The 20,270-nt window shown below is 48.1% G+C and overlaps 1 protein-coding gene across 1 annotated transcript in view; it reads right to left on the bottom strand.

Annotated features, from left to right (window-relative positions):
• RNF32 (ring finger protein 32) overlaps positions 1-11,722 on the bottom strand; it is a 33,354-nt gene extending 21,632 nt beyond the window's left edge. The window contains exons 1-4 of the mRNA XM_052639185.1: positions 11,708-11,722; positions 10,910-11,177; positions 4,840-4,982; positions 547-579 (exon numbers count right to left, since the gene is read on the bottom strand). Coding sequence (XP_052495145.1) covers positions 547-579; positions 4,840-4,982; positions 10,910-11,177; positions 11,708-11,722 — 459 coding nt within the window. The remainder of the gene's footprint in view (positions 1-546; positions 580-4,839; positions 4,983-10,909; positions 11,178-11,707) is intronic.
• Positions 11,723-20,270: the final 8,548 nt, after the last annotated feature.

Raw genomic sequence — 20,270 nt, 5'->3', positions numbered from 1 at the left:
GGCACATCAAACACCTCCGAGAACCCCCACGTGAAGGGGGATGTCGCTGGTTCAGGCGGCCGGGCAGTGAACTCGGAGGGAGCGGGGGCTCACCTGCGCCGGCGGACGCCACTAACCACACTCTCTCCTAGGGACGTGTGCGGCTCTAACGCCACCAAGAACTCACAACTTTCAAAACAGGATGAGTCCTGCTCTAGCCTAAAATCATATTTCTAGCCGTCAGTGGTGACTCTGGATAACATAAATGGCTCTTTCCAGGAGCCGGAAAGTGAGAGAGGGCTTCCCTGGTGGCACAGTGGTAGAGAATCCACCTGCCAATGCAGGTTCGCTCCCTGGGCGGGGAAGAGCCCTGGAGGAGGAAATGGCAACCCACCCCAGTATCCTTGTCTGGGAAATCCCATGGACAGAGGAGCCTGGTGGGCTACAGTCCATGGGGTCGCCGAGAGTCAGACACAACTGAGGGACTAAACACCAGAGTGAGAGGCGGCCTGCCCTCTGAGCTAGGAGGGCGCCGTGGGCCCTGGGGGTGCGGAGGGGGCTCCTCACCCTGTGGAACACGTGTGAGCAGGAGAGCAGCACCTGTTCAGAGAAGACAAAGGAGGTTTGAAGCTTATATTAGTTTAAAGGAGAAGCAGCATAAATGCATTAATTAAAAGAAAAGTTCTGACTCTTTGAAAGGTAAGCTGTGTTGCTTCTTTGAAAAAGTTAAGAAGCAGATGAACAGCCTTGACATTTACAATATTCGGAGGTATATAAGCTCTACAAGAGAAACTTAACAATCTGAAACATCAAACGAACACACGAAGTTTGCTACAGAACAAGTGTATTTTTAAAAATCAGACGATTATAAAAAAGAAGTATTTCTGGGCAGATACTAAGAAAGAGCACAGCTGGCAGGGACCCAGGCTGGGGGCGGGGTGCAGAGGACAGAAAGCAAACACCTTTTCTTAGGGCTCTGTTCAACTCAACTGCACTCTCAAATTTAATGAGCAGTAAATCCCAGAGACACATGAATTACTTTTTCTCCTTTAAATGCAGGGCAAGGGTGGCCGCCAGAAAATTCCACCTTTCTGTGGCCCACATTCCCACTGAACAATGGTATTGCGTTGTTGTTCAGTTGCTCAGTCATGACCGACTCTTTGTGACCACGTGACCTGCAGCACGCCAGGCTCCCTTGTCCCTCACCATCTCCCAGAGTTTGCTCGGACTCATGTCCATCGAGTCGGTGATGCTGTGATATTCTGGGTTGAGATGTTATATCCACACTGTCTAAAGATACTCTGAGCTGGAACAAAGGAGCTTAGACTGAATGAAGAGAAGGGCCGTTGGTTCTTCTGGAAGGAAGGGCCAGGGAAGGGTGAGACCAGGGCAGCCAGCATGCAGCCCACTGCCCTGCTCCGCGTTCCTGAAGGCTCTCTGAGGGCGCTGGGCTGGAGGGGGACGCAGCAGATAAACTTCGCCAGGAGTGCATGTTCCGAGACAGGACAGGCCCGTGCCTTCCCTGGGCCACTGGCCTGAGGGAAATCTCCCAGTTTTAAAGTAATCGTCCCCTCACCCTACCATCATGCCTTTATTCAGTCTATACTTTTCTTCATAATGGGGAGAATGGAAGAAATATCAAAATAAATACAACTCGGAAAGTTCTAAAACCGATCCTTGAAACTTACTGCCACCAAGAAGCCTAAATTGCAAAAACTCATTAACGTGGGTCCTTTAAAATTATCATCCTTTAAGCTTGCTTCTTGGAAGAAAAGCTATGACAAACCTAGACAGCATATGAAAAAGCAGACATTACTTTGGTGACAAAGGTCCATCTAGTCTAGCTCAAAATTCTCCAAGCCAGGCTTCAATAGTACGTGAACCATGAACTTCCAGATGTTCAAGCTGGATTTAGAAAAGGCAGAGGAACCAGAGATCAAATTGCCAACATCTGTTGGATCATCGAAAAAGCAAGAGAGTTCCAGAAAAAAAATCTACTTCTCCTTTATTGATTATGCCAAGGCCTTTGACTGTGTGGATCACAACAAACTATGGACAATTCTTCAAGAGAGGAGAATTCCAGACCACCTTACCTGCCTCCTGAGAAACCTGTATGCAGGTCAAGAAGCAACAGTTAGAACCGGACATGGAACAACAGACTGGTTCCAAATAGGGAAAGGAGTACATTAAGGCTGTATACTGTCACCCTGCTTATTTAACTTATATGAAGAGTACATCATACAAAATGCTGGGCTGGATGAAGCACAAGCTGGAATCAAGATTGTGGGGGAAAATATCAATAACCTCAGATATGCAGATGACACCACCCTTATGGCAGAAAGCAAAGAAGAACTAAAGAGCCCCTTGATAAAAGTGAAAGAGGAGAGTGAAAAAGTTGGCTTAAAACTGAGCATTCAAAAAACTGAGATCATGGCATCCGGTCCCATCACTTCATGGCAAATAGATAGGGCAACAGTGGACACAGTGACAGTGTATTTTGGGGGGCTCCAGATCACTGCAGATGGTGACTGCTGCCATGCAATTAAAAGACACTTGTTCTTTAAAGATTAAAAAGCTAATTAAAGATTAAAAGAAAATCTATGACTAATTTATATAGCATATTAAAAAGCAGAGACATTACTTTGCTGACAAACGTCCGTCTAGTCAAAGCTATGGTTTTCCCAGTAGTCATGTATGGATGTGAGAGTTGGACTGTAAAGAAAGCTGGGTGCCGAAGAATTAATGCTTTTGAACTGTGGTGTTGAGAAGACTCTTGAGAGTCCCTTGGACTGCAAGGAGATCCAACCTGTCAATCCTAAAGGAAACCAGTTCTGAATATTCATTGGAAGGACTGATGCTGAAAGTCAAACTCCAATCCTTTGGCCACCTGATGCGAAGAGCGGACTCACTGGAAAATACCCTGGTGCTGGGAAAGACTGAGGGCAGGAGGAGAAGGGGACGACAGAGGATGAGATGGTTGGATGGCATCACCGATTTGATGGACATGAGTCCATCAAATCTCCAAGCAAGCTCTGGGAGATGGTGAAGGACAGGGAAGCCTGGTGTGCTGCAGTCCATGGGGTTGCAAAGAGTCAGACATGACTGAGCGACTGAACTGAACTGAACTCTGTATTTTTAAAATACACTATTAAACGTTCATGAGTAGTTGTTATTGGCAAATATTCTCTGAGATAAGAAAATTGAATGACTCAGTGGTGGTAAATACACTGAAAGTGTTCTCGAAGTCAGGGTTGGATCCCAGCTCTGCTGAGTACATGTCCTAAGGCAGCCTGCTGTGGATCATGGGAATTGTTTATTTCCTCATCAGTTAAGGGATATAACGCCCACCTCAGAGACACATGAGTTAAACTGATCAGACGTCGGGAAAATGCCGACTAAGGAAAAACTGGGCTTCCTAGTTGGCTAAGCGGTAAAGAATCTGCCTGCCAATACAAGAGACTGGGATTCAGTCCTTGGGTGGGGAAGATCCCCTGGAGAAGGAAATAGCAACCCACTCCAGTATTCTTGCCTGGAGAATCCCATGAACAGAGGACCCTGGTGGGCTACAGTCTATGGGGTTGCAAAGAGTCAGACATGACTGAGCGACTAAACAACAGCAAAGAAAAAAGCTAACCCTGAGAACTGTAACTAGAAATTGAAGAGAGACACACGTCTACGTCTATAATCAAAAATGTTACAGTGAGAAGCTTATAAAAAGCAGAACGGGAGAAACGCCGGGGGTGCGACACCCTGGTCCCTCTTCAGATACTCAGCTTCAAGCTTCCCTTCTTCACATCACCATCAGACCAAGTGTCTGCAGCACAATTAAGGAAGAGGTTGTTGGGGCCAGAAAGACTCCTCGTGGCTTTTTTAGCTCTTTCACTAAATGCTAAATCGTCCCAGAGCTACTTCTGCACTTTAAGGACCACAGTCTTTCTGACATACCCAACCTTCATGTACCTAAGAGACTGGGTCTTGATAGAGACCTAGAAGACAATAAGCATGTTTAAAATCATGTGTGAGTTCAGATTAGTAGAGGACAAAAGTTTGTGCCTGTGAACTAGCTCATTAACCATAAAAGCTTATTACAACAAATGAAGTTTGAGAGTTTATGTGCTAGGTTGGTAGACGAAGCCTGGGACTCCTAGGCTGTGAATTCTAAGCCTGCTTTTAAATATATTTGCTGTGTTTTTTTTTTTTTTTTTTAAAGCAAAGTTTCAAGTGCTTCTGTGTAGGAAGCATAATGCTACACATGAGAGAAATTACTCAGGGTGGTCATTTTCTAAAAACAAAGAAAGAAAAGATTCTAGGAAGAGCAGAGTCCCTTAACTTCCACGAGATTGAAGTTTAATAATTAGACAAAGTATGTATAGGAAAGCAAACAAACCTTTGGCATACACTGTGTATTAACTGTATTATCATTAGTCTTAACTATGGTAAGCTTTCATAGTAAAGATTGTTATAGGATTTTACTTAAAGATCCTCCCACAGATTCTTTGGAGATATTCGAGCTCAGTTTTCCTTTTAGGATTTCAATGATCAAAACAACATAAACGTCACCCACTCTTCTGCTCTGTGCATGCTGCCAGCTGCGCACGGCCGGTGGAGTGGGAACGCTCTTGTACAAACTCTGTACTTGAGAATTAAGAGCAATCAGTAAATAAGACTGTTCAGTGAGGGTGTTTAGCTCTTCCTCATATACAGACTCAACTAATGGGAAAGAAAATGTTGAGTCTTTGAGGGTCAAGTAGGAGGAAGAGACTGGAAGAGAGAAGCATGGGCCCTCTTAATCCCGGGTTCAGAGTCCAGTCACCGGAGAACGCCCCGCAGGCTTGCTTATCTAAGGCTCACGTTCAACACCTGCGGGTGAAGTCCAAACTCCTCTTTGCATATCGGGCACGGCTGCATGGAGTCCCCCTGCTCAACGGACCTCTGCTTCACTCTGTCCCACTCATCCGCAGACAGTGGCAATGGGGGAGGGTCAAAGAGGCCCAACTTCTGTGCTAAAGTGCAAATAACAGGGAATGTGAGTCCAGTATATTTTAGAGGGTGGTAACTCATGCATCATTTTAATGACATTATTTTGCAAATATTAAGGCAAAACATTCACATTATTTACTTCATTCCACTGTACTTAGAATGCTGCTTTTATACGGGTGCACAGAAGTCAAGAATAATTTGGTGTTACTCAGTCATGTCTGACTCTGCAGCCCCATCGACTGTAGCACAACCAGGCTACCCCCTGGTGTAGCACACCCTGTAGCACACCCTGTCCCTCACAACTCCCGGAGCTCGCTCAAACTCATGTCATCGAGTTCGTGATGCCATCCAACCATCTCATCGTCTGTCGTCCACTTCTCCTCCTGCCCTCTGTCTTTCCCAGCCTCAGGGCCTTTTCCAATGAGTCAGCTCTTTGCATCAGGCAGCCAAAGTATTGGAGATTTAGCTTCGGCATCAGTCCTTCCAGTGAATATTCAGGATTGATTTTCCTTAGGATTGACTGGTTTGATCTCCTTGCTGTCCAAGGGACCCTCAAGGTGAATAATATCTTACACTTATGTTGTTTTTATTTACAAAAAATTTCCCATATCTATTTCATTTTCACAATGATTCTATAAAGTAGGCCGGGCTTATATCCTATTTTACGAATTTTTCATAGGTGTTGGCCAAAGGTCTCCTCATTTCTCAGCTAACTTCTCTCTCAGCTTTTGGCATTGCCTTCCTCCAATTTTGCTTGTTTCTGCTGCCAGTGACCTTTGTAAAGTGAGTATCAACCCAGTTCTTCCCTTGCTAAAAATTTCTTATGACATACAGTTACCCGTTAGGATTAGTCCTTGTCTCAGCCACGTTTGAGGATCCTCTGTGTGTCTATCCTGGAGCAGGACCAGAGCATCTGTGCCAGCAGAAGCACTCACTCTGGAGAAGGAACTGCGAGGAGCTCGGGAGAATGGGGCTGAGGGCGTCAGCACAGTTTCCGCTCTCCCCACCATGGCCCCAGGCCACTGCGTGGACACAGCATCAGCCCACAGGGCTGCCTTCAGGGATGGAGAGTGAAGCGCTAGGTCTACGGAACAAGAATGGGAGGCCTCGTCAGGCCCGCTCAGAGTACAAGAAGAGCTCTATTCTTAGTGTCCAATAGAAATACCAGAGTCAACCAAAAGACTGGAGGAGGAAGTTAAGATAATCTCAAAGTAGAAGAAAACGGTAAAGGAGGAGACAGAAAATACGAAAACTCAAGGATCAGCCTGACATCTGAAAGTCAGGCATTCGAGAGTAAACAACTTAAAGAAAACAGCCCAAACGTCTCCCAGAAGAGGACACCTGTTTCTAGCCAGAGAGCACCCAGCAAGGCCGGAACGAAGGAGTCACCCAGGTCCGGTCACTGCGATGCTGCAGGGGCAGAAGAAGACCCCAGAGTACCAGGAGCTAGAGGCACGTCGGATGCGCCCACAGCAACACAGACGCCAGGAGGCAGCCCTTCCGGAACTGTGAGGCAGTGCTTTCCATGTGAGAGTCTTATCAGCCACTCTCCACGTCAGAGCAGAGCACAGGTGTCTGCTGTCTGCTCCCTTGGATGTGGCCGCTCACACGCTGTTTCCCAGAAGTTCCTGCTACGATGGCACTGTGGGGTGCAGAAAGCTAAGGGGCAGGAGAGCCTCAGGGCCGCAGTCCACAGGAGGGTGCTGAGCAGAGGCCCAGGGCCCACAGCGCCGCACCAGCCCCGCAGAGCAACTGTCCAGATGCGAGCGGAAGGGTGGAAGGTTCTAGAAGGAATGTCTCCATGAGGATAAAATGAAAAGTCACTGATTGTATTTTAATGTTCTGAGAGAGTATATTTTTGGAAGACATTCTGGGGGACAGATTTTGGCTCTTTTCCTATGAGTTATTATAGCGTATTACAACATTTTATGCATGAAAACAGTGAGATACTGATATAGAAACAGAAGCCCCAAATCATGCACACTCCCCCTCCCCATCTCTCAGATAAACAGAGAAAACTCACTGCACGCACAACGTGGTGCCACAAGCCAGCTAAGGAGGCATGGCTCATGATTTGAGGGAAGAATCTAACTTTAACTGTTATATGAAATGATGTTCCCCCAAATCATTTGCAAAATAAACTGGGCTGAGATCTAAGTGAAATGCAACACTTCAAAAGTAGTGAAGGAAAGACAGGGACATCTTTGCGATCTCAAGGATGGGTAAAGATGGAAACCCCCCAAATCATAAAGGATAACAAGAAAAACTGGTAGACGAAACAGTAGTTGAAGAGTCTGTTCAAATGTACGATCAGACACAGACCCGGAGACGGTAGTCTCCGTGGCAAAGTCAACACGGGATTCAGATAGAGGGAGCTGAGAACTCCAGCACATCAGCAAGAAAAGGTGGGAACCCCAGAGCAGTATTAGGTTTGGACAACAGTTAAGAGCGTGTGGTACTGTTGCAGGAAGGGGGACCCCTTCCAGGGCCCAAAACCGGGCTCTTGTCTAACACTCGGAAATGAACTGTCGGAGGAGACACATGTGGCTTGCAGTCTTGGGTTTTATAGTGATGGGATTAGTTTCCGGGTTGTCCTTAGCCAATCATCCTGACTCAGGGTCCTTCCTGGTGGTGCACGCCCTGTTCAGCCAAGATGGACGCCAGAGAGGAGGATTCTGGGAGGTGGTCGGACATGTGGTGTCTCCTTTTGACCTTTCCCGCACTCTTCCGGTGGGAGGTGGCTTATCAGTTCCGTGTTCCTTACCGGGACCTCCTGTCCTAAAACAACTCATGCAAATGGTTACCGTGGTGCCTGGCCAGGGAGGGCGGTTTCAGTCAGCGTGCTTCCCCTAACAGTCCCACCTTACTAGTAGCTAACATGCGTAGAGCTGTTTTTTTCATCCCAAATCGGGTCGCTCGTCCTGCTGTAATTTACAGCCTCAGGGGACGGTGCCGAGGCTCCTGATGGTTTCCAGAAACTGCACATGCAGACGGAAGGCGGTCACTAACCACTGTCGTGTGCTCCACGCTGCGCACTTGCCGCGCGACACCGCGTCTAGGACGGGACTAGCGCTGCGAGCAGTTCCGGGGAGAAGGTCGGAGCTTCCGTGGCGCTCTGGGGGCCCCGGGCTCCCCCTTCACAGGGCAGCTCCCGCCAGCAGGCCTCTGGCTCCTTCTCCGCCTGCCAGCCGCCCTCCACCACCAGGTCCCCAGCAAACCTCCTCTCCAGGCCCAGCATCATTTAAAAAATTTTATGGTGGTTCCTCAAAAAATTAAATATAGAATTACCACACGGTCCAGCAATTCCTCTTCTTGGCACATGCCCCAAATAATGGAAAGTGGAGACTCAAACAGGTACTTGTACAAAAAGCTTCCTGGCAGCACCATCCACGGTAACTGAGAGAGGAGACAACTCAAGTGTCCACCGATGGAACGGACAGAAGTGCTGCATGCCGGCAAGCGGATGGCGTTCGGGCCTAAACAAGGAGGAGGTTCTGATAGCGCTGCAGCTGTCAGAACAAAGAACCCTGAGGACGTTACGCTGAGAGCAACAGGCCAGACACAAAAGGACAGATATTACAAGACTGATCCAAAGTGGTCGGAGTCTCAGAGACGCAGAGGAAACTCGTGGTTGCCAAGGTGGGGAGAGGGGCGGGGAGTAAGTGGGCAGAGTCTGGGGGGACGAAGGCACTCTGGAGACGGACAGCAGCGATGATCGCTGGGCAGCGGGAGTGAACTTACTGCCTCTGAACGGCACACTTAAAACATGGCTGAAGGGGTAAACTTGATATATTCCATCACAGCAAAAGTTCCACACCACAACCCTCTCCTAGTCGGCCCCTCCCGGTTTCTCCCCAGCCTCCCCTTCTGCCCTACCCTCGCTCACCAGGCCCCAGCTCACTCTCCTTTCAGCAACTCAGCCACCCAAGCTGCCTTGCTTCAGAGCCCTGCACATGCCCGTCTCCGTCAAGAACATCCTTCCTCTGTTCTTCGGTGGTGGTGGTGGTGTAGTCGCTAAGTGCGGTCCGACTCTTTGAGACCCTGTGTACTGCAGCCCGCCAGGCTCCTCCGTCCATGGGCTTCTCCAGGCAAGAATACTGGAGTGGGTTGTCATTTCCTTCTCCAGGGGATCCTCCCGACCCAGGAATCGAACCTGGGTCTCCTGCATTGCACACAGATAATTTACCAACGAGCTATGAGGGAACTGCAGGGACAGACCCTCTTAACCCTGTGAATCTATGGCAGAAGCTGGCTGATGTTCACCAGCTTCCTTTTGGGTGCGCATGGCTGGATCTGACCTCCCTTGCAAAAAATGGAAAAAAAAATAAAACCTTTTCTGTTCCTAAGTTTGCAGCTTATAATAGTTTGGACTTGTTTGTAAATGCTGTAAAACCGTGTAAAGGAGCCTCAGCGCGCCTTGCACTGGGCCTCCCCAGATGCTAACATGTCACGGGACCTGAGCGACGTGGTCCCATCCAGCTCGGCCTGTTGATCCAGCGCTGTTGATTCATCTGTCCGCCCCGCTGGGTGTCCTTCTAGTCTCACTGACGCCCTTGTGCTCTGACCCCGATTCCACATGTGCTCAGCAGACCTGCCCCCTCGGCCCCTCAGGACCTGGCCTGGCACCTTGGTCTTTATTTGCTTCTCTTGACGCTTCTCCGGAACCCCGGCCAGGAACCTCCCTCTGGGTCAACTGATATGTCCTCAGAGCAGACTGAAGAGAGGCTTCTCTGGTGGGAATGTCTAGGAGGGGCCTGCACCCTTCTGAGAGCCTGGCCCTAGACTTCTTCACCCGGGAAAGGTGCCGCCGCTTTCTCCGAGCAGTGAGTGCGTCCCTGGGGCGACGCTCTGAGGCTGTGCCCAGGCCCGAGTCTCAGCGCCACTCCCTGCCAGTGCCAGCATCCCGGCACCACCGCCATCACTGTAGACGTTGTTTAGTCACTAAGTCACGTCCGACTCTTTGTGCCCGCGTAGACTGCAGCACACCAGGCTTTCCTGTCCCTCACTTTCTCCCATCGAGTCAGTGATGCCATCCAGCCATCTTATCCTCTGTTGTGCCCTTCTCTTCCTGTCCTCAATCTTTCCCAGCATCAGGGTCTTTTCTAATGAGTCGACTCTTCACATCAGGTGGCCAAAGTATTGGAGCTTCATGTTAGTCCTTCCAATGAATATTCAAAGTTGATTTCCTTTAGGACTGACTGGTTTGATCTCCGTGAAGTCCAAAGGACTCTCGAGAGTCTTCTCCAGAAAAACAGTTTGAAAGCACCAATTCTTTGGCTGCTGCCTTCTTTATGGTCCAACTCTCACATCTGTACATGACTGCTGGAAAAATCATAGCTTTGACTATACGGACCTTTGTCAGCAAAGTGATGTGGCTGCTTTTTATCACTATGGTCTTGGCCAGATGGTGATTTCCTATTTCTAGCCCCTACCTACTATATTTAATAGCTGTTAATCGACTGTAAGAAAGAGCCTTTCCTATGATTTACTCAATGATTTACTTCTATCACTGTAGATTAATGGATATTTACTGTATTCTCCTCTTACTTATTCTTGCTCTACTTATCATTACTGGGCTTCCCTTGTGGCTCAGCTGGTAAAGAATCCACTTGCAATGTGGGAGACCTGGGTTTGATCCCTGGGTTGGGAAGATGCCCTGGAGAAGGGAAAGGCTACCCACTCCAGTATTCTGGCCTGGAGAATTCCATGGACTGTTTAGTCCATGGGGTCACAAAGAGTCAGACACGATCAAGCAACTTTCATTTATCATTACTATCTTTAATTTTTGCTCAAACTGTCCCCACCACTGTTTTTAAACTTTAGTACACATGTATCTTTCTGCAAGGTTGTAAATTAAAATAATTTCTATATCAGAGAAAATGGTACTATTCATCTCAACTAGATTCTTTAGCTCTACTAAATCAAAATAAGAGTGATGAGATCAGCTTACCTAAAGTTAATGGTGGTGGTTTTGGATCAAGAACGTATTCTTTTTCTGGATCTTCCACTTTAGGGCCTCCTTGTGCGGTCTTCTTAAGCCCAGTATCTATTATTGCCTTTGCATTTCTTTTTAGAGATTTGGATCTGTTCTCTGTCTTTTGTACCTTTGTCTTAGAATAATCTGCTATTGAAAGATTCTGAAGTTGAAGATCATGTACAATGTGATCTTGTAAAGCCACTGCAGTGACTGCTAAGTTATCCTGTTTAGAGGAATGACCCTAAAAGCAGGAAAAAAGCCTTATAGTTACATTATCTAATGGCTCATTTACAAGAAAGCTTACACTTTAATCCTCAACCTTGATGGCATACCAGACCAGACCCAGTAGTAAAGAATGCTGCACCTATCGCTACCCAAGTCGGGGGACCAAAGCCCAGTCTCATTTGTGTTAATGACACAGTAACATCTTTTCACTTAATTACTAAGGCCTTAATCATAATAAGAGTGAATACGTTCTGACCTATAAAAGCTGTGCATGCCCGACCGAGCACATTGTTTCACTATAATTAGATCAGGCAAAGCTTGTTTCTGTTATACTACAGAGGACCTTGCATTCAAGTGCATGTTTCTTTGGTGAAAACTTATACAAAATAAAATTGCTCTGCAGCTAAGAAATGCTTGCACCAAGCACCACAGCTGACAGTGCCTCACTGATGCAAGGTTTGCAAACCATTTTTATACCATTACATAGCTGAATTAAAACATATTCATGAGTAAAGCAATGTCTGTGTTTTAAAGAGGATTGTGTACCTTATTTCTTAACATGCTGATTCAGGAGAAGCTGTTGCTTGGCTATATCAAATTATATCATCATTTCATATCCCAGTCCTTTAATTCTTCTACTGTAAAAAAGTCAACAGAAAGTCAAAGTTAGAGTGTGCATAAAATATCTGGTGAAGTTTATGGGGAAGAGATCAATTGAGGGTCTAATTGATGGTGAAGTGACAGGACCACCTACCACCACAGCCCATGCTCCGTGGTCTGGTCTTGGAGGAATTCAAGCCAGTTGCATCTTGATCAAGCCCTGTCCTCAAGCAGTTCTCCAGTGAGTTGGGGGAAACATATTAATGTGAATAAGAACAATCCATTGCTAATTATAATGATATCATGTGTGAATACAACAAAATTTCAGACTAAAAGATCAGTGAAATCTTTCTTGAAATATTGTAAGTGAAATACTTCTTGAAAAGTCACAGTGTTAGTTGCTATGACTTTTTGCAACCCCACGGACTGTAGCCCGCCAGGCTCCTCTGATCATGGGATTTCCCAGGCTAGAATACTCAAGTGGGTTGCCATTCCCTTCTCCAGGGGATCTTCCTGATCCAGGGATCGAACCTGGGTCTCCTGCATTGCAGAATCTTTACCATCTAAGCCATCAGGGAAGCCTCTTAAGGAGATAATACTATACTAAACCTGGGATTTGAAGGACAGAGAGCGGGCGATGAACATGCTGCCCCACAGCACGAGAAAAGCAAAGACGCTCCAGAACTCAGCAGAGGTTTGCGTTTCAGAGGAGAAGGGAACGGTGGATGCCCCGGGATGGAGGAGGAGCGCTTTGTGACTTCTCCCTGCCTAGAGTACAGACTACAGAATGTGAGCCAGGTTCCAGTCTTGCTCTGTTTGAGAAATAGGCAGCATATCTGAGTCTGCTTTCCCATCTCAAGACACACACACAGCACTTTCCATGCAGGACTACTGTGAGGATTAGATGACACAGCCCGATTCCCTTCAAAGCTGGAGGAAGAATTTGGAATTGACCCTGGCAGTTTTTAGACAAGGGTATATCTTATGATTCTTTACCATCTGAGAAGACAAGAGACCAAAATACATTGGGGTGGGGAGAGACAGTATCCTGCTGAGGTCACCGAGGGAGCAGTATTGGGGGCCTGACTGGAAGAGGAGAAAGGAAGCGATCCCTCATGTGTGTCTCAGGATGGACACCTACATCCAGTGAGTCCCACAGAATGAACGTCCTAAGGAGAGAGTGTCGAATGAGAAATGTACAATGAGAAAAGTCAGGGCTTAGCTGCTGCCAAGATCCCCTAGAAGTGAGGTGACCATTTCCATGGCAACCTCATCCCCTTACATGCTGGCATCAAGAGAAGCATGAAGGAAGTTTCCTTCCAATGTTTCATCACAACAGTCTAGGCTGGAGAAATGGCAGAAGACATTTAAAATGCTGAAAGATCACTACCAGAATCTTCGACTTTCAAAACGCCCACAACCTGGCAGAGTATAGTTTACATCATCCTAAAAATTGTTTAATAATCACAGCTAACCATCTGCAGTTGACACTTTTATCTCGTGTAAGCCATTGTGATTAACATCAGGATAAGCGCTGTTAAAAACGGTGCCCCTTGTAAGTCCTATAGTGTCATTAAATTTCAGCATTAGAAACTATTTTCAAGTATTTAGTCCAATTTCTTTTTTTTTGAGGTATAGTCCAACTTCATTTTGGGTCGCAACTGAGCTCGCACATGCACGCACACACACTAACTTCATTTTAAAATGAGAAAACATATCCAGAGATTACTGACTCCTCCAAAATTATATAATTAGTCTGTGGCAATGGTAGGGTTAGAAAGTTAATCCTTAGCCAGTATTTAGAGCTAAAATTAATAGGAATATTCTTTGTAAATTCCATTGTTAAAAGATGTAGGACTTGGTAACAAAAAAACACCACTGTGGTGCCAAAGTAATTAGTTACCAATTTGTCTGAGTGACTTTAAGCTAATTTATAAACACGCTAGTTAAAAACACAGGCATACAAGAGAAACACAGTTTTAAAAAGACAATTGGACACTGTCTCATCACGTTTTATAACTCAGGAATCCCTTGTTTTTACGTGTTTGATGAGACTGCACCTAGGTTGGCCAGCACAGAGACAGATGTAAAGTGACGTCCTCGGGTCCCTGGGTACCAGTGGTTTGACCAAGTCCCCAATTCGCTCAAGCCCTAGGAGCCCACCGCCGCCTCCCGTCCTCCTCCAGGGAGGGTACGGCGCTGTAGCACGTTATTTATTGAAGAACATCCGCGCACAGCACACGGGAGGACTCAGCAGCTCACTCGGAGTTCACGGGTCAACTGTACACGTGAAGCGTTTCAGTAACGGATTCTCAAGCACTGACCCGTCAGGCCCTCCCAAGGGATGGCCGCGGAGCAGGTGGGCTGTCCTGGGGACAGTGCCGACCGCTTTCGCTCGCAGCGCGTCCCCTCCCCTCCCTTCCCCCGTACCCTACCGGGGACCACACCGGCGGCGCAACCGACCCCGGCCGCCGCACGCCCACCGCGGCCGGAGCCCTCCACCGACGCCGCTCGCCGTTGCCTAGCAACCGCCTCCGCGCCCGGCTAGCACCAGCGCGCATGCTCATCAGCCCCGTGCCGCCCCGGGCCGGGAGCCGCTTTCCGGAGGCCCGTCGCGGCTCTGCCACACTGCGCAGGCTCGCCAGTCCCGCCCCGCTTGCAGCCGCATTGCGCATGCTCGCCGGCCCTGCCGCGCGCCCACTGCGCCTGGGCGGGGCTTTCTTACCGCGCGCGCCCGTCGGCCGCGGGCGCCCGGGGCAGGCGCGCGGGCGCAGCGCGGGGCGCGGGGCCGCGCGGGGCGGGCTGGCGCGCGGCCGGGCCCGGGGCGCTCTTCCCGCGGCTCTCTCCCCACGCGCCCCGCGCGGTTCCTGGAGCCCGCCTGCCCCGGGCCGCCGCCCTGCCTCGGTTATGTCTTGGACTCGCCTGGGCCCCCTGGTTTCCCTTCTCTAAGCATCACATCACGCACTACCCGTTTGCAGCGTCCGAAAACCAGTTTCGTACGTTTCTTTGGCTTTTTAGTTGTTACAGGTAAGCTTGGATCCCGTACTTAACGCCACACTCTGGCCCAACCCGGAGACCAACAGAAGCTTGTTGAGACACTAACTCAGTTGTACTATTTCAACTTTTATTCAAATGAAGTTCAGCTGAAAGGACAGAGACAGCATACAAAAAGCAAATAGTCCCTTTTTCTCCACTCCCCTGAAAGCGAGGTCTAATGAACTTCCCAAGTTGGTTGGAAATAGATCGTTGGTTGGTGAAGGCCACGTTAGTGATGTAACATGGGGATGAATGGTATTATATTGATGAGACAAGACAATTAGAAGCTTCATTGAAGAAGTTTTTTCCTGGTGGAATTAAATTTTGTAAGGTGGCCACTCTTGTTTGGAAGCTTGTAGAAACTGACTAAAAACAGCTAAAATTTTTTGGTAAAGCCAAATTAAATTCATAATGAAGTGAATTTTATTAATCTTCACATACTATTGGAAGCTTTTCCAACAAACACTGTAACCTTGACTGACGTTCCGATTGGTGATGGGGCTCGGAGGCAAGGCAGGGTCACTGGTCTGAGAACCTTTTGTTCTGTGACTGGGAGTGTCCCTCCAGCACAGAGGAGAGAGCGCCAGGGCTTTGGGATCAGTCAGTAGGTCTTTTGGGTTCTGCACATAAAGGGGGCACTTATTCCTCCCCTCAGCGTCCATGAGCCCTGCTCCATCAGGCGCCCTGGGATGGAGCTTACGACCAGCCTCAGCTCAGCAGAAAGTCTCCGTGTCCTGGCCACAGTGACTTACAGTTGGCATGAGCGTAGTACGGAGCGGGTCCGATCAGACGGACTCTGCCTACTTGTGGGAGCAACGGGAAGATGCCTTTCTTCTTCCTGCTGAGTGCAGGAACAAGGAAAGACGCGAAGCTGCAGCTGTGCTGGCTGTCTTCTCACCAGGTGAGAGCCCGAAGCTGTTGGGGGCTGTTCTGAACCCTCAGAAGGAGATTAAACAGGAAGTGCCATAGATTTGGACAGAGTCCAAGCCCTGGTGAGGTAGTTTAAGTCCTGAAGGGGCTTTAGGCCAACTCTGAGTCTTTCCAGTTAACCTGAGTGAATAACTTCCCTTTAAGCTTCAGGCAGTTGAGGTCTGGTTTCCCGTTACTTGTAATGGGAAGAATTCGGATGATAAATAGGTATACTGTTGCCGCTTTAGGGCTCTGGTGAGGTTAAAACAGAGCCTCCCAGGTGGCACTAGTGGTGAAGAACCTGCTTTCCAGTGCAGGAGATTTAAGCGACGTGGGTTGGATCCCTGGGTTGTAAAGATCCTCTGGAGGAGGGCATGACAACCCACTCCAGTATTCTTGCCTGGAGAACCCCATGCTTGTATGGATAAGGCTAAAACAGCATATGTATGTGAACCGCTTAGTACAGTGCCTAAGTGAAAGGGAGTTAAGTGAAGTCACTCAGTCGTATCCGACTCATTGCGACCCCGTGGACTGTAGCCCGCTCAGGCTCCTCTGTCCATGGGATTCTCCAGGCAAGAATACTGGAGTGGGTTGCCATTTCCTTCTCCAGGGGATCTTCCCGACCCAGGGATCGAACCCGGGTCTCCCGCACTGCAGGCAGACGCTTTACCCTCTGAGCCACCAGGAAAGCCCTCGTACAGTTGTGGTCCTCACAACATCTTCAAATATCAGCCGCATCGTCTATGCTTTTTATCAAGAATTACAAAGTGACAAGTGCAAGACTAAAATTTTAAGCAAATGCCTGCAGAAAAGTATTCTGTGTCACGCAGAAGAAAGGCCCACTTCCTTAGGATAGAAAACATGCAGAGAGGAAAACAGTCCTGAAAGTTCAAACACTTGGATGGAGTGAAGGAGTTTTTTTAAACGGGAATTTTCCTTAGATGTTGAAGTTTAAAAAGAACAAATACCTTTAAATTGATATAAAGATTGCTGCTGCTGCTGCTAAGTCGCTTCAGTCGTGTCGGACTCTGTGCGACCCCACAGGTGGGCAGCCTACCAGGCTCTTCCATCCCAGGGCAGTGCCTCCCAGAACAGCCAAGTTGGGGAAGTTTTAAGCTAAGATACATGCACAGTCATGAATTCGGCTTCCCTGGTGGCTCAGCTGGTAAAGAATCCGCCTGCAATGCGGGAAACCTGGGTTCAATCCCTGGGTTGGGAAGATTCCCTGGAGAAGAGAAAGGCTTCCCACTCCAGTATTCTGGCCTGCGGAATTCCATGGGCTGTGTAGTCCATAGAGTTGCAAAGAGTCGGACATGACTGAGTGACTTTCACTTCACATGCACGTTCGTGAAGGGGCCTGAGCAGAGGAGAATTCAGCATTGCATTGAGGTGAAGGTCAACAGAGTCCAAGTTTTCATTTATCAAAGTCTTGGTCTTAAAGGGTCAACATCATCATTCTATTCTGTACTGGCGTGGGGGGATGGGCCTTAATTCCTGCAGAACTCAGTGGTTGCAAATGGCACCTGACTCCAGTGTTCTTGCCTGGAGAATCCCATGGACAGAGGAGCCAGGGGGGCTACAGTCCGTGGGGCTGCAGAGAGTCAGACATGACTGAGTGCCTGAACAACAACAGTGGTTGCATCAGATTGTTACCTACACCCCTTTGGGGGAACTCGGACTCTGTTTTATCGGTGAACTATTGTTTCTTGATTGTGTCTTCTTTGGTTCTGCATTTTTTCATTTCTTTTAATATAATTAATGGCTGAGACCTGTTCAAGGGCAAGCATTGTGGCCAGGCTTAGATCTCAAAATGGCTTAGACCAAAAATGGCTTCTCTTATGCCTAGAAAGCCATGTCTGGTTCCCTTTCTCTGGGGACCCCCTACCCTGTCTGCTTCCACCTGCGTTATTAATGTCTTAGAATTTCAGAAGCATGAACTGGATGTTCTGGGAATGGTCTGAGGAGAAGACACCGGGGAGGAGAGGAGATGTGGGTGGAGAGGAGAGGCTGAGGCTGGTTGCTCCGCTTAGATGCGGAGAGAAGACGCAGACGTGCCTGCAGTGAGTGCGCTGTGCTCTACTCTCCACGCCCTGAAGAAGGAAGCCTCCTGTGTGTGGTGCTGTAGTTTAGTGATCCGGGCATAAACATGGTGAAGAGAAGGGTGGTGGTGTCCACACACCTCAAAGGAGGGGCAGCCAAGGACGGGAAGGGCTGGCTCTTTGATGAGAAGCATGTATGTGATGGGGGAATCATATACTATGTTTTGTCTGTGTAGGAGCAATGCAGGTATTCCCGAGTCCAAGCAGGTACTGCTCGCAGCCTGGCAGTCAAATAAATCCACAGACCAGTTGTTGGGTCAAGGGGATAGCGACTTTATTTGGGAAGCCAACAGACAGAGAAGATGGCCGACTAGTGTCCCAGAAAACCATTTTACCCAAATTAGCATTGAGGGTTCTTTTTTTTTTTTAACCCAAGGAGGAGGGGCTTGTTGCATATTTCTTGGTGCCAGAATCCTTTGTTCACAATGTTCCTTTGAATCTCCAGCCAGATAATTGGTATTTTTCTGTCCTGCACATTTTTCTCTCTCCTTAAATGGAAAGGTCAAGCCTGGGAGGCAGAGCATTGAGAAAGCGCTCCCGTGTATATTTCAGGCTATAGTCAATGTCCTTTTACAGACGTGCAGAGCCAGCATGACTGAGCACAGAGGTGAGAGTCAGTGTGGAGTTGGGCGTGTTCTTCTCTACCACACAGGGACATATCCAGCTATGACAGTTGGCATTTGGACTTTGTCTCCTGGTTGAGAATGAGGTTTTCCCACGACTACTGCAGACAAGCTGTTGGACACTAATGGTGGGAGAGTCTGGGTTCTCAGTACGTCCACACAGATGAAGTTTGCCTGTCCGCCAAGGCTACGGACGCTGTGCTGATGGATACTGGGCAGGCTTAGAGCAGTCCTTCCTAGTTTAACCTCCTCCGCGTCCTCGTGTATTCAACGTTAGTGCTCTCCCGTTTCTCCTTTGTTGCCTGCGGAATATTCTTAGTCCCACTCGATGCGTATTCCACTCCGGCCTCTCTTAGCACTGTCCTTGATGCTGGACATAGACCTGCAGAGTGAAGAACAGAATCCACCTTTAATTTATGGATAGCTTTCAGTTTTACCTGTCACCAAAAATGCCTTCCCTTCAGTATATTTCTCTCAATCTTTAGTATCGCCCTTAACTTTCTGCTAATATTTCAAGATTTATTACTAATTCTTATCTTACTTCCTGCTAAAGCTGAAACTCCAGTACTTTGGCCACCTCATGCGAAGAGTTGACTCACTGGAAAAGACTCTGATGCTGAGAGGGGTTGGGGGCAGGAGGAGAAGGGGACGACAGAGGATGAGATGGCTGGATGGCACCACCGACTCGATGGATGTGAGTCTGAGTGAACTCCGGGAGATGGTGATGGACGGGGAGGCCTGGCGTGCTGCGGTTCATGGGGTCACAATGAGTCGGACATGACTGAGTGACTGAACTGAACTGAACTGAACTGAACTGAACTATCTTACTTCCATCCAAGTCTTTTTCCTAAATAACCAAGTCTTCTCCTGTATTTTGCAATACGTGAGGTCCAGCAACTGTTGGAAATGTTGCAATCTCTCTGAGTCCTGCGGCAGCCATCCTGTAAAGGCTGTTAAACCAGTGGGGGAAGTTTCTAAACTACTCCTTTTCCTAGAGATTATATAAGAGTTGTGTTTTGTTTGTAATAAAGAAATGAGAAAGAGCTTGGGTTGAGTTAGTTCATCCCTTCTGGCCAAAGGCATATCTGTATTTTCATATCTGTGACAAGAGTGCAGTGATTGCATCATTCCTGTTAATGTTAAAATAGCGATAGACACTAATGGCAACATCTCCTACGTCAGGGCAGGTGGGGGTGGGAGAAGGATCGCGGTGTTTCAGCGCCTTGCCTATAATTTAAAGCCACGGGCATAGCCAAAGAGCTCCTTTAAAAACTTGTTTTCTGAACAGGAAATGGAGCAAATTCATTCTTTGTTGTTGAAACCAATATATTTAGAATCGATTTGCCACTTTGGGGAAGAGGGGTGTCCTGTTACAATGCAATGGCTGGCACGATGAAGATATTTGTGCCCACTGCCCTGTGATTCTCTTGCCCCAGACACTTTACAAGCCGCTTCAGGGTGATTATGCTTACTCACTGGAGGTTGCAAGTACCAATGCTGCTCAGACATTTGTGATTTTTCTGCCCTTATGAAGTGAAGTGAAAGTCACTCAGTCGTGTCCAACTCTTTGTGAATCCCACGGACCAAATGGTCCATGGGATTCTCCAGGCCAGAATACTGGAGTGGGTAGTCTTTCCCTTCTCCAGGGGATCTTCCCAACCCAGGGATCGAACCCAGGTCGTCCGCATTGCGGGCGGATTCTTTACCAGCTGAGCCACCAGGGAAGCCCGTTAAAAGCATTACGATCGCCAGGTTTCTAGTGTAAACTCCACGGCAGCCTGGAAGAGAGGTGCGTGCGGGTCTCTAACCACTGCAGCGACAGCACAGTTTCTCTGAAAGTTG

This window comes from Budorcas taxicolor, chromosome 4, assembly GCF_023091745.1.
Source record: "Budorcas taxicolor isolate Tak-1 chromosome 4, Takin1.1, whole genome shotgun sequence".
NCBI classification, from domain to species: domain Eukaryota; kingdom Metazoa; phylum Chordata; class Mammalia; order Artiodactyla; family Bovidae; genus Budorcas; species Budorcas taxicolor.
The sequence above is the reverse complement of the archived record's forward strand: the minus strand, read 5'-3'. Positions and strand labels throughout refer to the sequence as shown.